The sequence below is a fragment of the Ostrea edulis genome, chromosome 5 (genome assembly GCF_947568905.1).
Source record: "Ostrea edulis chromosome 5, xbOstEdul1.1, whole genome shotgun sequence".
In the NCBI taxonomy this organism is placed as follows: Eukaryota; Metazoa; Mollusca; class Bivalvia; order Ostreida; family Ostreidae; genus Ostrea; species Ostrea edulis.
The window spans coordinates 51,108,673-51,130,862 of NC_079168.1; the positions used below are offsets into that span (position 1 = coordinate 51,108,673).

Consider the following 22,190-nt stretch of genomic DNA (forward strand, 5'->3'; position numbering starts at 1 on the left):
GCTGAAATTCGAGACCCTTTCGTCGATCAGGATATATGGCCGGGATTGAATGCAAGTGGGGACGTCATGAAGATGCAACGAGGTGGTGTCTCTTTGTCTGAATACAAGTCTGCTCTTGAATCTCCGATAAAATTAATGCAGGGTGGTAGCAACCAAAATGGAACTTCTCAAACATTTCAAGCTGGAAGCAGTCTACAGAATGATCAAACACCCTCGAATATATTTGAACAAGTTCCAAGAAAGAACCTAAATGGGGTAACATTTTCATCATCTACTAAAGGTTCTAGCTTTCTTGGTGTAAATAGGCTACCAAAAGAAAACGACAAGAACGCTAGACAGGCCCGACCCAAAGTCCCTCGTCTAAAAACAACCATATTGTCCAATTTTCCAACAAAATTGCATTGGATAAATGCCATATGTCCAGTAAACGAGTACAGGTGTTGGTTTGGAGATGTAACATCAAACTCATTATTTCAGATAGAGATAGAAAACAATGAAATATCCAACACATCTGTTTTTGATTATAAAGTAACAGATGTTGTAGCCTTACCCAATGGAGAATTAGTGATATCTTATGAAGAAGGACAAACTATAACGAGAATAGCCAACGATGGAAGTTTCATTTCTGCTGTCGACATGAAGCCAATGTTTCCCCAAGGCATGTACGTTTGCAAATCCGGCGATTTGTACGTTTCTCTTGCTGGTAAGGTTCATGCAAATCGACATCCAAAGTGTCCGGTTCGAATAATTAGGATGACAGTAGAAGGAGAAGAAAAAGCCCGTTTGGAATTCGATGCAAAGGGCAAAAAACTATTCAGCTATCCACACAGTGTTATAGAAAATGTCAATGAAGACTTGTGTGTTCTTGATATGCAGAGTGGAGGTAAGGTTCAACTTATGGTGTTCAATAACAAATTTGACCAACACTTTACCTACGACGGCAAAGATAAAAGGAATGGCGGAAAGCCTTGTGACTTTGGTCTGGTTCGTAATGACCAATCCGGGCGCCTTTTCTTGTCAGACTTTGTGTACCATAGAATCCACGTCTTGTCACCAGATGGACATTTTATCCAATTTTTGATGACGACCGCCGATGGTATTTACTTCCCTTTTGCACTCGCTATTGATTCAAGTGGATATCTTTGGGTGGACTGCAAAATGGCAAGGAATGAAAATTCTGCATCTCACCTCCTTCGTGTAAAATATGAATATGCATAAATCATGATTTTTATTAATAGGTAGGATGATTTGCCACCTTCCCTTTTTCCTAGTCCTTGAATATCTAAATTTATTTTCTGGTTCGCTGATTGATCATGTACATTTAAATTTAATTGTACTTTTTGATTTGTAAACTTGAGTTGAAGACAAACCAGAGTGTCATATAGATTTTTCTTCACCTCTTCTTAAAAGTATGTTTATGGAGCTTGGGGATGCAAAGGTTTCATTTTTGTCAAATAATTTTAAATGAACCACTCTTGTTATACGTAGGTGACATATGTAATTCAATGTTCGATCATAGTATATGATCACAATGGCCAGACGACTGTAACGATTGCAGAAACAAGTGGTCTTGAGAGTTGCAGTGGTGTAATGAATGGTGTTGTACAACATTAATTCATTTCTTTAAAGCAGAAAAATACGTTAATTTATTGATAATTTCCAATCATAACAAAATGGGAGTTTGGGTAATATTCATGCCTGATTTTTTTTTTTTCAGTTCTAGCTCGGTAATTTTTCGTTGGAATTGACTACTTGTCTCCTTTGCGCACTGTTTTCTTTCGTCCTCACCATTATGATTTTCCTGATTTTTAAGACTTTGTAAATGAATAATCTCTATGCTCTTTCGATCCAACACAGTCCCCTTAAATATCTATATTACAAGTACCACACGATAAAACAATTCACTCTTTAAAACAATGGGAAAATATTTTAAGTGCAATGTCGATTAAAAAGTTGTTTTGAAAAAGGAGATAAAACTTATTTGATTTTGCTAAATCCCAGTCATGATAATACGTTTGTTGCCCGGCATCACGTACGTTCGAAACTGGCACAGTGTTTTTGTTGCGATTTGGCATTTAAAAATGGCGAAATCAATAGGTATATTTACCATTTCTGTTCTACAGTGTACGTATATGTATGCTCACCAATTTTAAGCATAAAGGTTAGTGTAGGACGATCAACAATTCATAGGTGTACCTTTAACTACCTACTACGGTCGACTGGATTTATTTACCAAGTTTAAATCATGTTTGGGTAAACCATGCAAGGAAACTTAATCGATTACAAGAAATGGCGTCCAAAACATGTGTGGGGAAAAATCATTCCGACAAAAGAAAAGCTGTTTTATCATGTGGTACTTGTAACATAGATATTTGTGGAGAATGTGCTGTATCGAAAGAGCATAGAGACCATTCAAATTTCTTCCAAAGTCTTAAAAATCAAGAAAAGCATGGTGGTGAGGACGAAATAAAACAGTGCGCGGCGGAGGCAAGGAGTCAACTCCAACGAAAAATTGCTGAGTTAGAAGAACTAAAAAAATCAAGGCATGAAGAATTATCAGATTTGAGAAAAACAGTCAACGATCGCTTTGAACAGATTGAAAGAAGACTAATGGATGAAAAACAGCTGTTAGATCAAGGTTTGAATACTGAAGAAAGCCTCGATATTGCTAGCGTAGATACTCGTGTTGCTAAATTAACCAAAAGGAAAGATAATATAGAATCATTGCTGTCAAATCTAAAGGCTGAAAAAAATACGAAAAGTGTTGCAAAATTGGAAGCTGATCTCGAGGTGGAAGTAGATGCAGCAAGAAATGACGAGAAAGGATGCGTTAAATTCCGCCAACTCTCCCTTAGTGAAGAAAACAAAGAAATCATTCTAGGGCGTCTACTGTTTGACGACATTCCTAGTTCTTCATCAGACTTTGAAGGATTCTTGCTTCCCGAACCTCAAGTAATGTCAAAATTTCAAATCCGTTTGGGCAAAATTGAAACAATATGCCCGATCAATGAATCTGAGGTTTGGATTGGTTATTCCAGAACAGATAAAATATATCGTCTGGAAGAAAAAGATGGCTATCTTCGAAAAAAAGGCCGTTACAGGTTGACAGAGTTTCAACCTATAAACATCTCGGTTCTGTCTTCTGGTGATCTTATTTTCTCTTGCGCCGGTCAAAATATGATAACGACCATGAATAATATGCAGGAAGCCTCGCTTTACATCGATACCTATCACCTGATTCCATTGGGTATGTACGTGAATGAAAAAGACGAGATTTATGTGTGTTTACTGAGTGATTACACCTACACTGTAAATGAAGCTAGCATTCGACAAGTTGTCAAGTATTCAGCGGATAGGGAGAGAGCCATGGTTATTGAAAAGGACAAGCACAAAAAACGATACTTCACAATGCCACAAAGCGTCATCGAAAATGTAAACAGAGATATCTGCGTTGTTGATATCAATGGTAGTCATGATGGTCGATTGTTAGTCTTTGACAGAAATGGCGAGAAAAGATTTGAATACAATGGACAACAAATGACAGAGTCACCTCGATGTGATCTCAGTGCTGTTACGAATGACAGCAAAGGGAACATATTGATATCGGATGAGTACTTCAGTAGGATACACTTGTTAACCAAAGATGGCTGCTTCCTTGGATTGCTCGAGATAGGAAAAATAAACGATATTTTCCGCCCGTTTGCAATTCAGTGTGATTCAAAGGATGCGATTTGGATCGGATGCAAATGTTCCGAGAAAGACGACGCTTCACAACTAGTTCATATGAGCTGTGCTCTTCCAGACTGAATACTAGCATATTGAATGTTCTGGTTGAGTACCAAATATTGTCACTTTTCCCACATTTTCTAACTATTTCTTCTATCTTAAACAGCAAACTGTGTCATAATATATCACAACAAAGGTGACTAACGTTGATGACCATAAAGAATTCAAATGGTGTACATTCTCAAGAATCGTAGAATTTGGGAATTTGGTGATTGAATGTGATTACTAATTATCGCCACTTCTTTTTGATTGAAAAACATTCTCCAAGTCATTGTTAACAATGTACAATTTGCTATTAAGTACTCTTGCCCTCTACTTTCAATTTCACTGTACAAAGCTGTAAATTTCCCACGTTTTTGCTCAGTAGTGAAGCGTTTGCTTTGTGAGTGGGAGGTCGTAAGTTCTAACCCCGCTTGTACCATGGCTGTGTTAAACCTCGGTAGTGATTGTTCCTTCGCAAAACGCTCGGCAACCAACAACGGAGGTCCCGTGCCGTGGCAGACGTTAGCACTTTAAAGAACCCCCACTGCTACGACCCTGAACGCTAAGCATAGATCTAAATCTGTGGTACTTCACCTACAGTTGGTGAAGTTTCAATATTTAAAAAAACATTCTCGAAGGGACGTTAAACAACCAACCATACAAACAAAACACTACGGTTTTGATGCTTCGGTTTTTCTAACTTTCGACAGTAACATATATGTTCGAGCAAGGACTTATTTTGTCAGACTCCCATGGTTCACAATGTATATTCATTTTAAGTTAATTGTACAAAATGAAGTCAACATATGATTTCTCTTGACAGAAATTAAACATACAGACTACCAATGTAAAAGTAAAGTGTACATGTAACATTTCGCGCGGAATAGGCTGGGTGGTGGAAATAAGCATCTAGTGATAATTGATAGTCAGCCGTAATAAGCTATAAAATCTCTTTTCAAACATATTCTTAAATGCATTCAACGAAATATATGCGTGGTGAGGTCTAATCACAGAGATTATTCACCTTGAATTTATTCTTGACATTATTCACCTTGCATTTATTCTTGACATTATTTACCTTGTATTAACTTAACTGCCACAGACACATACATATTCTTTCTGTCTGCAACAAACGGTTCTTTTATACCCCTGTGCCTTAATATGCTTCTGTTGATACGGCCTTTGACGACATAACCGAACGCACCGCTTCCTAACATGCGGCCGATGCGCACGCAGTCATGTGGTATCTCCCATTTGTCTGCAACAACTGTTAGAGTAGTTCTGAAAAAGAATTTTGACATCTTGACAATGATGATTTTAAATAAGGCATTGAAAATAACTCGTGAAAAGAAAAAGGTAGACCGTAACGCTCACCTCAGCGTAAGTTTATATACTAAAAGTGGAAAATGGGGCTACTTGCTTAGGAATTGAATCTACACTAACTACATTGTATAAATGGATTATTTGACAAATTGTACATCAATCTCTGTGGTTTTCAAGAAAGGGTCTATAGTTTTCCTATACATCTTTACATCAAATTACATATAACCTCCTACTTTACCAACCCTATCCACAGGGGGTAGGGTATGGTTCAACCAAGTTTGAATTTCCAGTCTCTCAAATCGTGTCAGTGTGGTTTCAGAAAAGAAGACTTTAGATAAACTACATGTACATTATATGAGAATACTTGCATATCAGTTTGACATACTGTGCCTTTGTCATTCTTGAGAAGACTTTTCTGTGTTTGACTTTGAAGTTTTATCCCCACCCAGTCGTGGATGTCATGTTTGAACAAACTCAAACATGCATCAGAAGGAGTTTTAGATACTTTGACCGACTGTACACATGTGGTTCTGGAGAAGAATGTAAAACGTTACCAATATTAACGATTGACCAAAAAAATTAATCAGAAAACCTAGTGAGGAAGTAGCTGATATTAAATTTTGTTATTTCTTAATTTGTGGATGATTATTTTTACGTGTTACCACCTGTAATTATCATGATTCTATTTTCAATGAGAGGGGAAATTTGTTTATTTCATGAGATAAAAATATATTTCATGTTTATGGTTTTATACAAAAATATGTTCAAAAAGAAGTCCAAGGAACAACTTCCGTAATTTGAAGGCACAACCATGGTTCGATAACAATGGATTATGGAGCGAATTGAATAAATAATGTGACCATTTGCCAATTTATATTTTAATACCAACAACAATATCCACTATTATGTAAATCTAATTCAGTTTATATGTATGTCACATGGTAGTTTAAATCTTTATGAGATCAATTACTCTAATCTTTGCATTTGCTAATTAATCTCTCGCTCGCTCGCTCGCTCTATATTGTCGTTGAATAGGTAAATCTTCTGATGTGTTATGGATTCCAATCTCGACAAGGACAGGTCTTTGTCGGTGGTGAAAGTAGCAGCTGTTCCTTCGCCAAACGCTTAGCATCGGTAAAACGGGTGAAACCTTCACGACTGAGGTCTATTGTGGCGTCATTATAGGCGTTGAAAGCTTCATGACTGAGGTCTATTGTCATGGTAGGCGGTGAAACCTTCACGACTGAGGTCTACTGTCATGGTAGGCGGTGAAACCTTCACGACTGAGGTCTATTGTCATGGTAGGCGGTGAAACCTTCACGGTTGAGGTCTATTGTCATGGTAGGCGGTGAAACCTTCACAACTGAGGTCTATTGTCATGGTAGGCGGTGAAACCTTCACGACTGAGGTCTATTGTCAGGGTAATACGGGTGAAACCTTCACGACTGAGGTCTATTGTCAGGGTGATACGGGTGAAACCTTCACGATTGAGGTCTATTGTCATGGTAGGCGGTGAAACCTTCACGATTGAGGTCTATTGTCATGGTAGGCGGTGAAAACTTCACGATTGAGTTATATTGTCATGGTAGGCGTTGGCGCGACATCCCACCTTGGTTGCGACATGGATCAGAGCACCTAGCATACAGTGTAGGTCTAAATTTGTGGCACTTCGCCCTGACAGTTTGCAATATAAGTAAAATAATCTCGAAAGGACGTTACAAAGAACCACACAATCTCTCTTCCACACATTTACATTAATTATCTAACCATACTTTATACGTTTCCCATAAAAATTTTTTAGAATTGTCACTACTAAAATTCATCGTTCCTGAGAATCCTTTTAATAATACCCACATTGCAGGCATTATAGGACAAGATGTTCAGGCTCTGAAGCTGAGAAATGATAGATCATCACTTAAAATCTGTTTACAAGCGAACCTATATGAATTTTGTGTATGTTAATACATACGCTGTACGCATTGCCCTTTCTATCTGGTTGTAAGGGTTGTCGGGGGAAGCTTCGCCGAACAACAAATGGCTGTCAAGAGAGGACAGTTCCCTCTTTTTTCGCCTCCTCAGTATACAGCACAACAGGAGGAGAACAACTAACAGGGCTATTGGCACACCAACTATGACCAATATGTAGTCTACGTGATCTGAAAAATGGAAACGTGCGACTTATCAGTATTTTTCAACAACTGCCGTCATGGTTCGAATTTGGGCTTTAAGAAAATAAAGCAAGGATTTCATAGATCAGTTATTTTCATTCGAAAATGATGAAACAACGTAAGTCTGGGTAAAATGATCAGCAATGGAGATTTTTCAGAAATTACCCTATGCTTCTTTTGTTTGTTTCTTTAAACCTTATATGATCAGTGCATGTTAACTATTCAAGATACAAATATATTACTATATTACGGTCCGAGTCACACAAAATAATGCGATGGAAAAAGTCCATTATTGATTAGCGGATGTACTGCTATAACACAGGTTTGGATTATCAATGGATACATATTACGTAAAAGTAATTAGATTAAATAAAAATGAATTAAAAAGCTGATCTTTCTCTTAGAAATGAAAACAAAAATCACTAGCCTGTTGACTCCTCAGTCTATAAATAATTATTATTATTAGTTCATTCATTTGCGCGCAATAATTCAATTAATGTGTGCATCCATTCAAAGGAAAGCAATAATTGATTTGATGCACGCAGAGATTCAATTAATGGCTTTGATGCGTGCATTTTTCATGAATTCAATCAATTGATGAGTGCATCAATGTGGTGGAATTATTGCTCGGCTATAAATGATTTGATGATCTCTTTAATTCAATTGAAGATATCTTTAATTATTTACAACGATTTTGGATAAGAAATTAATGCGCGCATCAATTCTTTTAAAGAAAGCATCAATTCAATTAAAGAGATCTTCATTCAATTGTGGATATGTTGAATTGAAGATATCTCTAATTAGATAGTTGCTCTCTCTAAAAGAATCATGGCACACATCAATTGAATTCATGATATAATTAATTTAATTGAAGAGAGCAATGATTCGAATTATTGCGCACATTTTAAATTGAATTGATGCGCGCATTAATTGAATTATTGCTCTCTTAATTTGAATTATAGAGCGCATCATCTTAATTGTTGATATTACCAATTCATTTGAAGAGAGCAACAATTCAGTTATATCGCGTATCAATTCAGCAGAATAATTAATGTTGTCAAAAATTCAATTGATGCGCGCAGTAATTCAGAATTGAAAATAGCATTAATTAGTTGAAGAGATCTCTAATTACATTGTTGTGCACATTAAATGAATTGATGATATCTTAAAATTATTAAAGATATCTTCATTTCTTTGAGTTTATGTTAATTTGAGGCTCCATGCTCCGTGCTGATGTGTTAGACCCTAAGTCATTCAATATAGTTTTGTTCCATACCAGTGGACAGAAACAATACACAAAACAGATAATCGCAAAATTAAAGAGTTCTCCCCCCCCCCCCCTCCCCCAAGATTGCATTCTATGGAGAATATTTTACTGCCAAACAATACCAAACTGTTTTGACAAGTTCTTTAAGAGTACAATATGAAACAAGATATTTATTGTAATTTGACATGATCACAGTACGTTAAGATGTACATTATAAGTATTATCTATGAATAATACACCGTATAATCATGCCAACGGAATAAAATCAGGACCTGGGTCAAGACTGTACACGAAGCGATTCATGACCAAGCTGATATGACCATTCGATCACGAACTGGGTCAATTTTGTATTGAGAGACTTTAAACGTCTAATTATAAATCGAGTTTGTCAACAGTTAGCATTGTTTAGCCATCAATTCTATTTTCAGACTGTTATAACATTGTTAAATGATCCATTCAAGATATCATTAGCATCTTGCAAATTGTAATAAAACTGTAAATCCTCAACAAGAATACGGGCGTAATTGTTCACAGCAAACTCATCACTGTGTGTTCATAAAATGAATTTAGCAGTCCATCCTTTTTCGAGAATCCCTTTTATACGAAACTTTTATTTGAAGAGTTTAGTAATATACTTTTCCTCTGGGTTATCGTGGTTTTATTGAATCAACATACCATATTAGCATAAATGCCTGGAATTCATATTTGTTTCAAACTTATTCATTTTAGATAAAAGAATAGTACTTCTTCCTAACGTCATAGTGTCTACTCGCTGTTCGACACTTACCTCTCGATATAGCTGTTGATAATGTTGTGTTCAATACTTCTGGAAATAGAAACATTTCAAGACAAATTTTTACTTCACAAAAAAGATACTAGGAAATCAATCAAATTTTCGATATTTGAAAGGTGTATTTCGGCTAACCTGTCGTTTTGTTTAAAACAAATGTGTGTACTTTCTTCATTCTCCATCGTTTTTCTGTAGGCAGTGCCTCCGACTTCTTCAATCCAATGACCTGTTTATAATGTTGACCTTATTTGATCCTTTTGTAATATTCTGTTACAGAATTTTTTAAAAATCTTTTACATGGATTTATATTTACTAATTAGAAGATACGTGGACTTTTTTAAATGTGTTGCTCCTCGGGGAAACATACGTATGCTCTTGATCTATAATTATAAAATGATTATATATTGATCTATAATTAAAAAATGTTCCCAGTGTTTTGGCACCCTACCCTGATTCCATAGAGAACCTCTGGTTGTAGATTTTTGTATTGTATGGTGTCCCGTTCAGGAATACATAGCGTGAATGAAGGACGTCGCTCTTCACAAACCTTCAAAAGTCCATTTCTTTTGTCAACGACTTGTATGCACAGATGTTACACCTTTTTTTTTTACATAGATATGGTATCCAGCGAGAAAAACTTGAGACAGACGTTAGAATTTATACTTTATCGTGAATTTCTCTTTCAGATGATAGTCACACATCTTTGAAGAATCTATCAGTCCATTTTGGCATTCTATACAATCTTATTACACCCCTACAATCTCAACACATTACAGAACTTTAGAATTGGGGAAGAAAAACAAAGAAATATCTATAGTGTCAACAATGTCAACACCGAAATAATATGTGTTTATGTATCTCAACTTATTCGACACGCGAACACATTCATAAAATCGAGGCAGGCTACTGACAAATAAGTTGATGTTACAGGGGTTTTCAACAGTCTCGTTTAAAGTCAGCAAGTTTGCAAATTTTATGGTTGTTAAAATGATCTAATTTGCAAATACAAGTTATCACTGGTCAAATGCTGTCTGATGTGTTTTATACCAATTTTTAGGCCGTTCTTTGATTTTGACTCCGGTTTACTCCGTTAACCTGATCGTGAGATAGGGCTCACGGCGGGTGTGACAGGTCAACAGGGAATGTTTACTCCTCCTAAACACCTCATCCCACCTCTGGTATACCCAGGGGTCCGTGTTTGCCCTTCTCTTAATTTTGTATTCTTTAGAAGATTCATGAGATTTGATCACTGTTCGTTATCTTCACTTATTCAGAGAAAACATCATCATAAATCAAGGGACTATTTCATAATTAGATTTAACAAATCCTCTAGTTTGTAAGTGTAATAAAGTTAACCCAAAAAGTTAAAGACTCCATGAGTGTATATGCATTTCAATGTTGGGTCATTTAAACCCACATGATAAAATCTGTCTACTATGAAAGGTGAAGATAACAAACAATGATCAATCTCATAACTCCTATAAGCAATACAAAATAGAGAGTTGGGCTGGACCCCTGGATGACCAGAGGTGGGATCAGATGCCTAGGAGGAGTAAGCATCCCCTGTAGACCGGTCATGCTTTTTGCTATATATCAATGATCGTCTGCCAAAAATATTTTTCCACTACTGATTATAACAGGAAAATTAACGTAAGGAGAGTTTTGGTGTTTAGTTTCCTAAATGACAAACTTTGGAACCAGGTTCTTTCGATGTGGATAAAAGGGTGGATTTTGTGGATGAACTTGAAAGGTTTGCTTTAGAAAATCTATATCACAAGGAAACTGCTTTTTCACATTATGTTCAAAACGGAACAAAATCCTTTCCCAAGAAAGGAATATTATGTCAAAATGATCCGAGACAACACAACGTACATTTGCGGATACAAGAAATGAAGTAGATGTCAATGAGCATTTTTATCTCTTTATTATGAAAAGAAAACACCGTGATGTCATTTCCTGTATCTGCGGATGACGCTACAGGTGATTGCCCACCGTGTGTCTCAGGGTAATCGACAACAACAGTGGATGAAAAAAAATCTTTATTACGTCATTCCATTGCGTCATATTTTACATTCGTTTGGATGTTCACACCTGTGACACACGGCGGCGTTCCTGCAACGACGAAACATATAGAGTCAACTTCGCAAAGCAATGACTTTTTTTATAAAGATCCAAATGAAGCCATGCTATTTGAATGAAGGGTCCTCTAACAGCTTGCATAAATCAAAATGCCACAATTTTATCGCCTTTTATTCACTTCAAATGCTGTATAATTTATCAAAATACTTGTCTTCTTTTAAGGGACAATTAATAGACACAATGCATTCGTCTGCAAGTTTCACAAGTTCTTATACACGGACAGAATACATGAAGATATTTTCTTCGAACACACTTCAATTAAAATATCAGGATTAATATACATTCGTCGATATTCAAAGAAAATAGTCCTTGTATTCGTTAGTTCTTATAACCTTTGTATATGTAGGAATTTTTGAAGACCCTAGTGTTGTTTTAAGGACGATGGACACTTTGAGATCTGATACATCATACAGACTGAATGAAAATTGATTCAGAACATCACTTGCGTTTTGAGTTCAGTGGATCCGTGCATGACCACATTGCAGAAGCTTAAAAGCCGAACTAGTTATATATGACCGGTCGACAGGGATGCTTACTCCTCGGCACCTGATCCCACTATTCTCTTTACAGAAGTCGAAAGGCATAGCCTTCATCGACTTCTCTTCGCAATCATTCATGTTTTGATTCTGGAAAATGTGTAAATGCCGGAGTCGGTGACGGTTTATGCTTCGACCGACGTTTCGACTCAGATGTGCCAGGATTTACGCAGTAGACAAGTTGTTTTCAAACATTTAACAACAATGCACAAAACCGTCACAAGGAAATCAAAACTTACTTGCTTTTAATTCATTTTCAACATGCCCCTGTCCCGGGTTTAAATCACAACTTTGATTACGTAAGTCTGCTTTTCTCTTAACTGGTCCCCTATGGTGACAGCTCCCAAGACCAGTTAACGTAAACCCGGGACAGGGGACATGTTGAAAATGGATTAAAAGCAAGTAAGTTTTGATTTCCTTGTGACAGTTTTGTGCATTACTGTTAAATATTTGAAAACAAGTTGTCTATATGCGTAAATCCAGGCACATCTGAGTCGAAACGTCGGTCGAAGTATAAACCGTCACCGACTCCGGCATTTACACTGATCCCACCTCTGGTAAATCCAGGGGGTCCGTGTTTGCCAAATTCTTAATTTTGTATTTCCTATAGGAGTTTTGAGATTGATCACTGTTATCTTCACCTTTTCATATGATAAGAGCCTAATTTAGTCTCTAAATTGTGAGGATTTATGTGATAACAAACTTTGATACATGTATTTGAAGATACTATTTCAAACTTTAATTCTATGTGGGGAAAAACATGATAGTATTTACGATTTGTGTCTTGCAATTTAAATCTCCATTGAAAATGTCACGTTTAGAGCTTATCTTTGGGCGTATTGGAGAACATTATTTATTTTACTACCAATAAGTTATCTTTTAGAGGCAGTATGTAGTTATAATGTAAATAATGGTCTCCTATGGTAGCGGAAGGGAACCAGAAGATCAAATATTCAGGAAAGGTCTTACATTTATGATGTTAGATCTTAAATTTATCAGCATTTTTCTATACACAACATGTATCAGGAATCGGTATAGACAGTCGTTATCGTAAAACTTAGAAAATGAAAGTCAATTTAATGGGTCAAATTATGTCCTGTCATAACTATAAATAGTCCTTCTTTTAAAGACCTGTATGACTTTTGTTTCAAGCTGCGCAAACTAATTGAGCAACAAATACCGGTAAACAAACAAAGATAAGATGCTTGAAGATCACTTACAGATTCCACAACGGTTACATTAGCTTTGACAAGTTGTAGACCGACAGGTGGCGGGACGTGTTTCACTTCCCCTAATTGTATGGCATACTTTTCATAGAACTCCTTGTCGTCGAAGCCTTGTTTGTCGTCTGTTTCCCGTTTGGAGTGACCTGACACGCGCCAGATGACAGTGATGTCCAGGGTGTTGCTGAAGTGGACGACTGTCACACCGTCTTCGTCACAAGATATTCGAGATGCTAGAAAAACGTATTTAATCACTGTGTACTATATTCGATAGGGATATGTTTTGTTAGTATTTCTTGAGATGCTACGGAAATCTGATGAATCGTTTGCTCCTCACAGCAAACATGAATGATTATCACAGGATTGAGAAAATTGCTGTGGATTGTCATTATTCTACTTGACAAACATTCTAAAATCAAACTCTAAAACTAAATCTCAGTTGGAGAAAAAGAAAAGAAGCGTTCAAGAAAATGCAAACCTGGTATGTTATTGTTTTGACACGATGTGCGATTTTTAAGGGTAATATCAAAAATCTGATACATATCATATTCACTAGGCCTCAAGACTTGAGTGGGTGCAATCGGCATAATCTGTGGAGATAAAAACATTGGTAAAGGTCATCTGTATATTTTTGTATTGAAACTAAGTCTTATTTGCTAAAATAAAAATCCACTTCGAAAACATATAGCACTCATCCATATGCTCACCTGAAATCCATAACTTGTGTGAGGTTCCTCTTGAACTTGAATTCCAAATTCAACGATATTCTGTTTAAAGATCATATGAATATAAAAATCATTCTCAGATTCAAACAAATTGCTATATGTGAACAGTAGGACAATGAAGAACTTACATTTGGTAACGTTGTATTGAAAGGATCGTGTGTGAACTCCGGTTGTTCCAGTTCAAATATTGGGAGCCGGACTTTTCCCCACCTCATGACGTAGTGCGATATCACCCCCATAGAACCCATATCCGTAGGTTTTTCCCAGTCGACTTTTAACCAGATGTGTGGGTGGTGTAGATCCATTGTCAGGGTGACGTTTTCAACATTTCCAGGTTTATTGACTTATATGATATATGAAACAGTTAATATACTAGTTTATTAAAAAGGAAACTTCTGTTTTGAAAGTAAATGAATGTATGAACTGCAACGCTTCGCGCCGGTGTTGTAGAATAGACCCCACCCCCCTTCTGTATAAAACTCCCCGGAAAACGGACCCGAAACTTAACGTGTACCAAAAAGTAAAATTTAGCTCATTTCAAATGTTTAAGACTATCATTATTTCCATATCTAGACGGACTAAACTGTATTATGTCAATCAATATTCAAAATATCGTTCATTTTCTTATAATGACAATCAAAGTGTTGTTGTTTTTTTTAATTATAATTTTTTAAAGAACACACTTTTTATATTTCATTCTAGTTTATTCTGTTTCAACGTTTTATTTCATCAATATTTTATTCACAAATATTGGCCAGTAGACGTACTATATTTATCCCTCTCGTTTATACGTATATTTATTAGGAATAGTGTGTCCATGAGAATCGTTACGTCGCATTACGAAAAACATAGTACTGTAGATGTAATTCTGGATAAAATGCGCGACAACCACATGGGTATGACGATAAGATCGGCGAACATTAAGTGGCAAGAAATGAAATATACAGCTGTCGTGATATTCATCTGTTATAGTCAATACATTTGACATCACAATGCAATGGGCGGACGGAGAAAAGATCTACACTGTACATATATAATTTTATCACCACGCACGAATGAGAACAATTTTCAGCACGAAATGGGAAATTTTTTTTAGATAAAAGAAACCCGATCAAGTTTTTGTGATCAGCTAGATGGATAAATAGAATGTCCAACGTTAAAGTGATAATGTCCTATGGGTCCAGTTTAACGAAAGAATGCGTCCCATATACCCGCAATATAGCAAAATAAAAATTGCACACTGTACATATACATGTTTCGGTAAAATCATGTCACATCATTAATATACAACCAAAAAGTCACCTTCACAACTGACTCGCCATTAATTCCATTTTCATTAGTGTAGAAAGAGAATTAAAACCTACGAGTTTGAGTTTCGCTGTGTACAGCTTCCATTTTACCGGAACTTGTCATTGCGTGCGCGAGCAGCTCCCAAGTATGAAGATATGACCTTTTACGGAAAATGTTACTACGATCTTTACTACGCCGTTATTTTACAGAAAAATTAACTTATAGTTTCAAATAAAAGCTGTAAGTTAAGAAATTTAAGTTAAGTCAACATTGCTGTGTCAAATTAAATTAATATGAAGGTTTAATATTCTTTTGACAAAAATTGCTTTTCGGCCTGAATGAAGAAAATTAATCAGATTGCACTGGCAAACACATATCTTTTCCCTTTAGTACTGCAGATATTATTTCTGCCTGTTCCGTCTTTCAATTCACTGCATATCAAACTCATTTTGTCTTCAAGCTCTTTCCGAAAGTTATACGGTTCACTGTTTTCCATATATGATAGTGGGCAGTTCTTCATTGAGCATTTGTATTCGAAAACAGCAGAGTGTTCCGATGACAGTTTCGGGTAAAATGGCAGTCAATTTGAATCGAGAAAAGTGACATTTTTAAACGTTTACAATATTATTTTACGATGTTTTTTTTTTCCAGTATCAAGGACTTACGAATTATCAATGAGGTTAGTTGTATTCAACTTTAGCTTTAAATCTACGCGTTTAACTTTGGTGATTTTAAAACTGTTTTGGAACGAATCCGCAATTTTCTGCTACATTACGAGTATATGGTAGGCATTCTAACTGTGGGGAGGGCCTGCCCTGAGACACTGTTAGATTATCGTAACTACTAGATGGATTTTATAAATTGAACTTATAATCATGTTCCTCGTGGTTTTATTCTCATACATATCTCATACGTTCGTTTTTAATACGTTTTACAAAATGTTTAACAATATAGTTCATTGAGAGTAAAACTAAGTGGATTGAAAATCAACTTAAAATTTGGAATTTCAACCCAATGTTTTCAAGAGAGTCCGTGCTGAAAATGTTCTTACTCATGCGCGGCGATAAGCTCTAGATCTTTTCAACCCACGCTGAGTTAGCATCCGCTTTTGACATCAAATGTTTTGACTGTAATATGTGTTCAGATGAGCATCACGAATGCTATATATTTCATTTCTTGCCACTTATTGTTCGCCGTTCTTATGATAGTGATCAGTGAATAATTATCAACGCTCTCTGCATATTTCACACCAAAATTGGATCATTAAAAACAAAATCTAACTTTTTAATGTTGAGAATTTTAAGCAACAAATGTGACTAAACTATAGAAATACATTTTTAGTGAAAAATATCTTTGTATTGCATATGAACTTACATATCCTGTTTCTCCATGCTTGACAGTTAAAGTTACGGATTTTGGAGCAATCTGCAGAAATTTCAAATTCAAATTTTATTGAACACATAAACCTTTATTGTACAGAAGCGTAGTAATAGAAAAGTTCAGAAGTTTTAAAAATCGAACCCTATTGCTGTTATGTGCCCCATCTTCTCATCACCGCGATGTCACGATGATACAATGGTAAGATGGCTACCATCGAACCATCGCCACCGTCATCCTTGATATGTGTGTTTATGCATGCGACGATTAAATGCACGTGCGTTCATGAGAGGAAGCGTGATTGAAGAAATGATTCGAATCTCCAGCATATTTTTTTTGCAATATGTCGTTTTACAATTGTCTGTGATTTTTTATTTTAAAAAAGTAGGCACGTAGTATCTGGAGGTAGGAGGGCTAGCACTTTTTCTGACCGTGAAAATTTCTTTACTATTTGCTACAGGAAAATAAAATTACAAGCTTCCCATGAAAATATAATAAATACTGCTACTATGAGTTGGAATTGCCACTACGATCCTACCACCCCCTCCACCCCCCGACTCACAGGTATATCTAAACAGTAATGTAAGAATGCAGCATACCTAAAGAGTTGACCACAAATTGAATTACGATATTAAAACTTCATTTTAGTGTGTGAAGTATTGCTCTTCTGGATAATGATATTATTATGTACATAAACATCCAGAATATTGTCAGTTGTCACCAAGCTTTAGAAATGTCATAAAATATTATGGCTCTTATGAAAAAGAAATACCGGGGACTCCGAATCCCAAACATTTATCTATCTGTACATATTCCTCATAGATATTTATCTATCTGTATATATTCCTCATAGATATTTAGTGCATAAGAATTATAGGTTCAATCTTATATTTGATTGGTGATTCTTCAGATTATACATCTTAGTAACAAATAAAAATGATAGAATAAGTCTGTTGCGGTATTAATAATTTTTTTTATCAATTAATACACAGATACTTGTTATCAACGTCAGAAAATTGCAATTTTCCTTAAACAGCATTATCAAAATTTCACAAAAACTGGTTAAAACGATATAATAGCATTCATAACAATTTCAAGAAACTGTTTCTTTAAAAATATATACAAAATGTTTGTGAAAAATAAAGGAAATCTATTGCAGAATGGACTTGATAAAGGATTCTATGAAAACAGAGTTATTGCCCTTGGATTCAATATTTTCAAACATATAATTGATTATTCATATATAACTTAGACTTTTGAAATATTTTATTGTTAACAAGATTTTTTTTACAATAACTATTGAAAAAAGACTCCAACAAAATTTATGTTCCTGTCATGCATAAATCTTAATAAATCATTGACTTTGCGAAATCTTATGACGTCACAGTAGGGTGGAACTACATTCATATACACTGTAGGTCTTTTATATGTATCCAATTTTTATATATTACCCATATTATTCATGTAATCGTATGTCAGTCTTATTAGATTGAATTGCCTGTGTCATCGAACTATCGCGGCGGTGGTATGATGGAGCAATAATATTACATATCTAGGCGAGCAAGAAAACGTATTTAAGTGTTACCAGTTAAATCGATGGTGATGTTACTGTACGGTCCTGGTACTCCACATTTGGAAACAGCGCGTACCTGATAATGAATAAAAGCACATTATGTTATAGTTTGTGGGGATATATGCAAACGTTGGGATGATGCTGATCAATGTTAAACATTCTTCAATATGTCAAGTGGATAGATTTTTGATTTTGTTATTTTCGTCTTTTTAGCAAGACTACGCATAAGATGAAAAGATTACGAATAGATGATCTCTTGATAAGATTTTTGGAGAGACATGGATGTGATGAAGGGACATTTAGGAACCGGAAAATACCACAGGCACCTGAAGTATAAATATTGTTTACCCCCACCTTTTAAAATATTTTTGCGGCGATAATTTCTCTGAAATATGTGGATTTTCTGTCTATCTCATCCCTCTTTCGATTTATGTTATCGTTTCACGCTTTTTGTAAGCTTTAGACTGGCCTTCTACCGGTGTAATAAAATACACTGTGTTTTACAATGTATTTTACTATACCGGTAGAGGGCCAATCACTATCAGCTTACAAAAAGCGTGAAACGATTACATAAATCGAAAGAGGGATGAGATAGACAGAAAATCCACACATTTCAGAGAAATTATTGTCTCAGAAAATTATCAAAGGGGGGGGGGGGTAATATCCATACTTCAGGTTCCTGTGGAAAATACACTGAACGGATACCTGTATAGTGTAAACACAGTCAAATCCGTCTAAATGGATTCGGATTCCCATCCTGTGGAGTGTACCGACATCCTATTTCCGGATCCGGATTTAACATAAAAATAAAATTATATATATATATAATATTAAAAACCCAACAACATATTTATGTTTATAGCCTAATAGTGTCGGAACCATCAAATAGATAGGACAGTAAGAATGATTAGAATGAACACATACACACACACTTTTTAAAATCACGATTTTCGCAAATACGTTAAAAAAAATGATAAGAAAGCATTATAATTAAATAATAAGAATTATACTCAGTAATAATTTTGCAACAATTCTATAAGAATGCTTGATGAGAACTGTTAAAATTATCAGATATAGTCTGTTGGTCTAAGAAAACCGATACTCACGGCATCTCTAGAGGATAACCCATCGAGTATTGGCACTACAAAACTGTTGATGTTTTTACAGTAAATGGTAGGCAGCTTGTTCCATTGGTAATAGTCAATATCCTCTTGTTTCCATTCTGATAAACAATAATTTTAATAGTGCGACTGCGCAAGGACCATCAAAAAGGACGTAAAATAGCCATGCGGATTTTATGTGACAAGCTTAGATCTTCAGTAAAACGAAGTTGATAGTTAAATAATGAAGAGATACAAAAAATCAAATCAACTAATGGAAGTATATTAATCACACTAGTATACTATATACTATATTTACAAAATAGCGGGTTTTTTGTTTGTTTGTTTGTTTGTTGGTTTTTTTTTTTGGTTTTTTTTTTGGTTGGTGTTTTTTGGTTTTTTGGTGTTTTTTGTTGTTGCTTAAACTACTCTAGTAGCCACTGTTATCTGTACATTATCTAGTCTTTAAAATTTAAACAACAAACTTGGTCACTACACCTTGGATTCCCTCCACCTGTAAGACACCAGCGAACTCTTTTGAATGGGGGTTGTAGAACATGGCGTCCTCCATCAATTGTGGGTTCTGTGGGGCAGAAGGTGGTGCTGGGGCTGCAAAGTTGCCATTGTCATAGGATATTAAGAGAACATACTAGTAAGCATTGAGCTTCGTATACATGTATATAAATATGGAAAGTACAAAATCGGGATCCTATTTCAAAGATATGTTATCTGGTAAAACATGAAAAAAGGAGTTTATACAAATTTAAAACAGGTCATATTGGTGAACCATGACAACCAGTACATTGTATTTTGAATGACCAATAGGGCAGAATAGTGAATCTCACAAAAACCTTTGAATTGTTATTCTTGAGCGTTTAATTTAACAATTTTCACAATGTGTAAAAATACCAATATCTTTCTTTTACCCTGCTTCCAAATTGGTAAGACCAATTATGTCAACAAATATACTTTTTTACGTCACATGAGTCACTCTGACAGGTGAGATATTAAATTATTATTGGTCTGCGTTGGTCGCTGTCCGTCGTGCGTTAACAATTTTTAACTTCATGATAACTGCTTTTCCAATTCTTTTTAAATTTGGCATGTAGAAACTTTCGGACAAAAATCGGGGGCATAAATTGCAAATTTCTAAAAAGAAACTGAATCGTTTAGTGTTCTGTATCAATATTTGCTACACATCCTACATAGGATATGTTAAAGTGCATCTCCGGGTACCTGCATGGTTCAAGCGGAAACCTACACACAAAAGAATTAAACAGACCACAGTGATTTCTGGGGAATTTCATTGTATAAATCGTGTTGCCTTCCATGAAATGCAGCTTTCAATATGAAACAAATTATTCATACTACAACTGTTAAGAAAATGTTTTCTATTGCAGGCTTTTAGCTCACCTGAGCCACAGACTCAAGTGAACTTTTCTGATCGTCCGGTGTCGTCGTTGTCGTTTACTTTTCAGTTTCATTTTCTTCAGAACCACTGGGTCAATTACAATCCAACCTGGTACAAATTATTCTTGGATGAAGATTCAAATTTCTTGAAAGGAAGGGTAATTCTCCCTTCAAATGGGAGATAATCAAGAAAAGGCAAAAATAGGGTGGGGTAATTTAAAAATCTTTTCAAGAACCACTGGGCCATAAAAGTTCAAAATTAGATGAAAATTTTCACGCTTGCTCAAATTATGGCCCCAGGGGTAGGATGGGGCCACGATAGGGGATTACAATTTTCCTTGCGGTTGTATAGGAAAAATCGATAAAAAATATTTATCTCAACAACAGGGTCATAATGGGTCATATCAACATGCAAGTGTATACAGATTGTGCAGATTCAAATTTGTTCAAGTTGTGGCCTCTGGAGGTAGGGTAGAGTCACATTAGGGGATCAAAGTTTTACATGGAAATATATATGAAAAAACTTTATAATAACAACAGGGCCATGATTATTCATATTAATCTGCAAGCATATTCAGATAGTGCAGATTGAAGTTTTTTCAAATCATGACCCCGGGGAAAGGGTGAGACCATTATAGGGGATAAAAGTTTTACATAAGAATATATAGGGAAGCATCTTTAATAATCTTCATCTCAGCAACAGCAGGGCCATGATTAGTCATACGAACATCCCCAGGTAGTACAGATTGACCCCAGGGGTAGAGTGACATCATGATAGGGAATCAAAGTTTTATATGGGAATATATAGGGAAACTTCTTTTTTAAAAATTCTTCTCAAGAACTGCACGTCCACGATTAGACATATCAATATAATAAGCATCATCAGGTAGTGCACAATTCGGAGTCCCTAGGGTAGGATGGGGCCACAATAGCAGATCAAAGTTTTATATGAGAATATACAGAAAATTAATTAAAACAAATTCTATTTAAAGGTAGCAGGGCCTCATTAAAATATATCGAAATATAAACGTTCCTAAGTTGTGTAGATTCAATTCTTTCATGTACCCCCCCCCCCCCCCCCCTGATTAAATGCGGGGTGGGGGGGGGTATTGTTTTTGTTCTGTCTGGTAATCCGTTCGAAATTTTAATTTGCTCATAATTTTGAATAGACCTCTTGTATATCCAGTCCTGATTTTCTTCCAATTTTTAATTCCGCTCTTTAAATTTGTGCAATCCGTTTATAAATTTGTATTCCGCTTTTTTAAAAAAGACATACATGACCGTTTTTGTCCGGTGAATCTATTTTAGATCCTTTTATACTATCTTTCATCATTGGACGTAACACGCAATTTCATTGGTTCTTGGAAGCTATTAGTGTATGTTTAACCAATCGTTGGTAGTTTAACTTGAGAATGTTGGTCGCGGTAAAAATCCGTAATGGATGCCAAAATTCTACGACCTGGGTTGGAGAATAAAAGTGTTCAAGAAGTCGATAAGGTAT

General features: G+C 35.6%; 2 protein-coding genes across 3 annotated transcripts in view; one reads left to right on the forward strand and one right to left on the reverse strand.

Annotated features, from left to right (window-relative positions):
• Positions 1-22,190, reverse strand: part of LOC125649973 (uncharacterized) — an 82,496-nt gene that overhangs the window by 53,291 nt on the left and 7,015 nt on the right. For both annotated transcript variants that reach the window (XM_048877885.2, XM_048877886.2), the window contains exons 6-19: positions 19,778-19,888; positions 19,286-19,401; positions 18,885-18,956; positions 18,192-18,255; positions 16,604-16,654; positions 14,068-14,282; positions 13,922-13,981; positions 13,693-13,804; positions 13,212-13,447; positions 9,765-9,863; positions 9,452-9,542; positions 9,314-9,352; positions 7,061-7,247; positions 4,847-5,049 (exon numbers count right to left, since the gene is read on the reverse strand). In XM_048877885.2, the coding sequence (XP_048733842.2) occupies positions 4,847-5,049; positions 7,061-7,247; positions 9,314-9,352; positions 9,452-9,542; positions 9,765-9,863; positions 13,212-13,447; positions 13,693-13,804; positions 13,922-13,981; positions 14,068-14,282; positions 16,604-16,654; positions 18,192-18,255; positions 18,885-18,956; positions 19,286-19,401; positions 19,778-19,888 (1,656 nt within the window). The remainder of the gene's footprint in view (positions 1-4,846; positions 5,050-7,060; positions 7,248-9,313; positions 9,353-9,451; positions 9,543-9,764; positions 9,864-13,211; positions 13,448-13,692; positions 13,805-13,921; positions 13,982-14,067; positions 14,283-16,603; positions 16,655-18,191; positions 18,256-18,884; positions 18,957-19,285; positions 19,402-19,777; positions 19,889-22,190) is intronic.
• Positions 2,069-5,832, forward strand: LOC125649974 (uncharacterized). Its single transcript, XM_048877887.2, has one exon. The coding sequence runs from the start codon at positions 2,290-2,292 to the stop codon at positions 3,805-3,807; it is 1,518 nt and encodes a 505-aa protein (XP_048733844.1). The 5' UTR covers positions 2,069-2,289; the 3' UTR covers positions 3,808-5,832.

What these genes read in the sequence shown, in the direction of transcription:
- LOC125649974 (XM_048877887.2), top strand. Translation starts at nt 2,290, where the DNA reads ATGGCGTCCAAAACATGTGTGGGGAAAAATCATTCCGACAAAAGAAAA.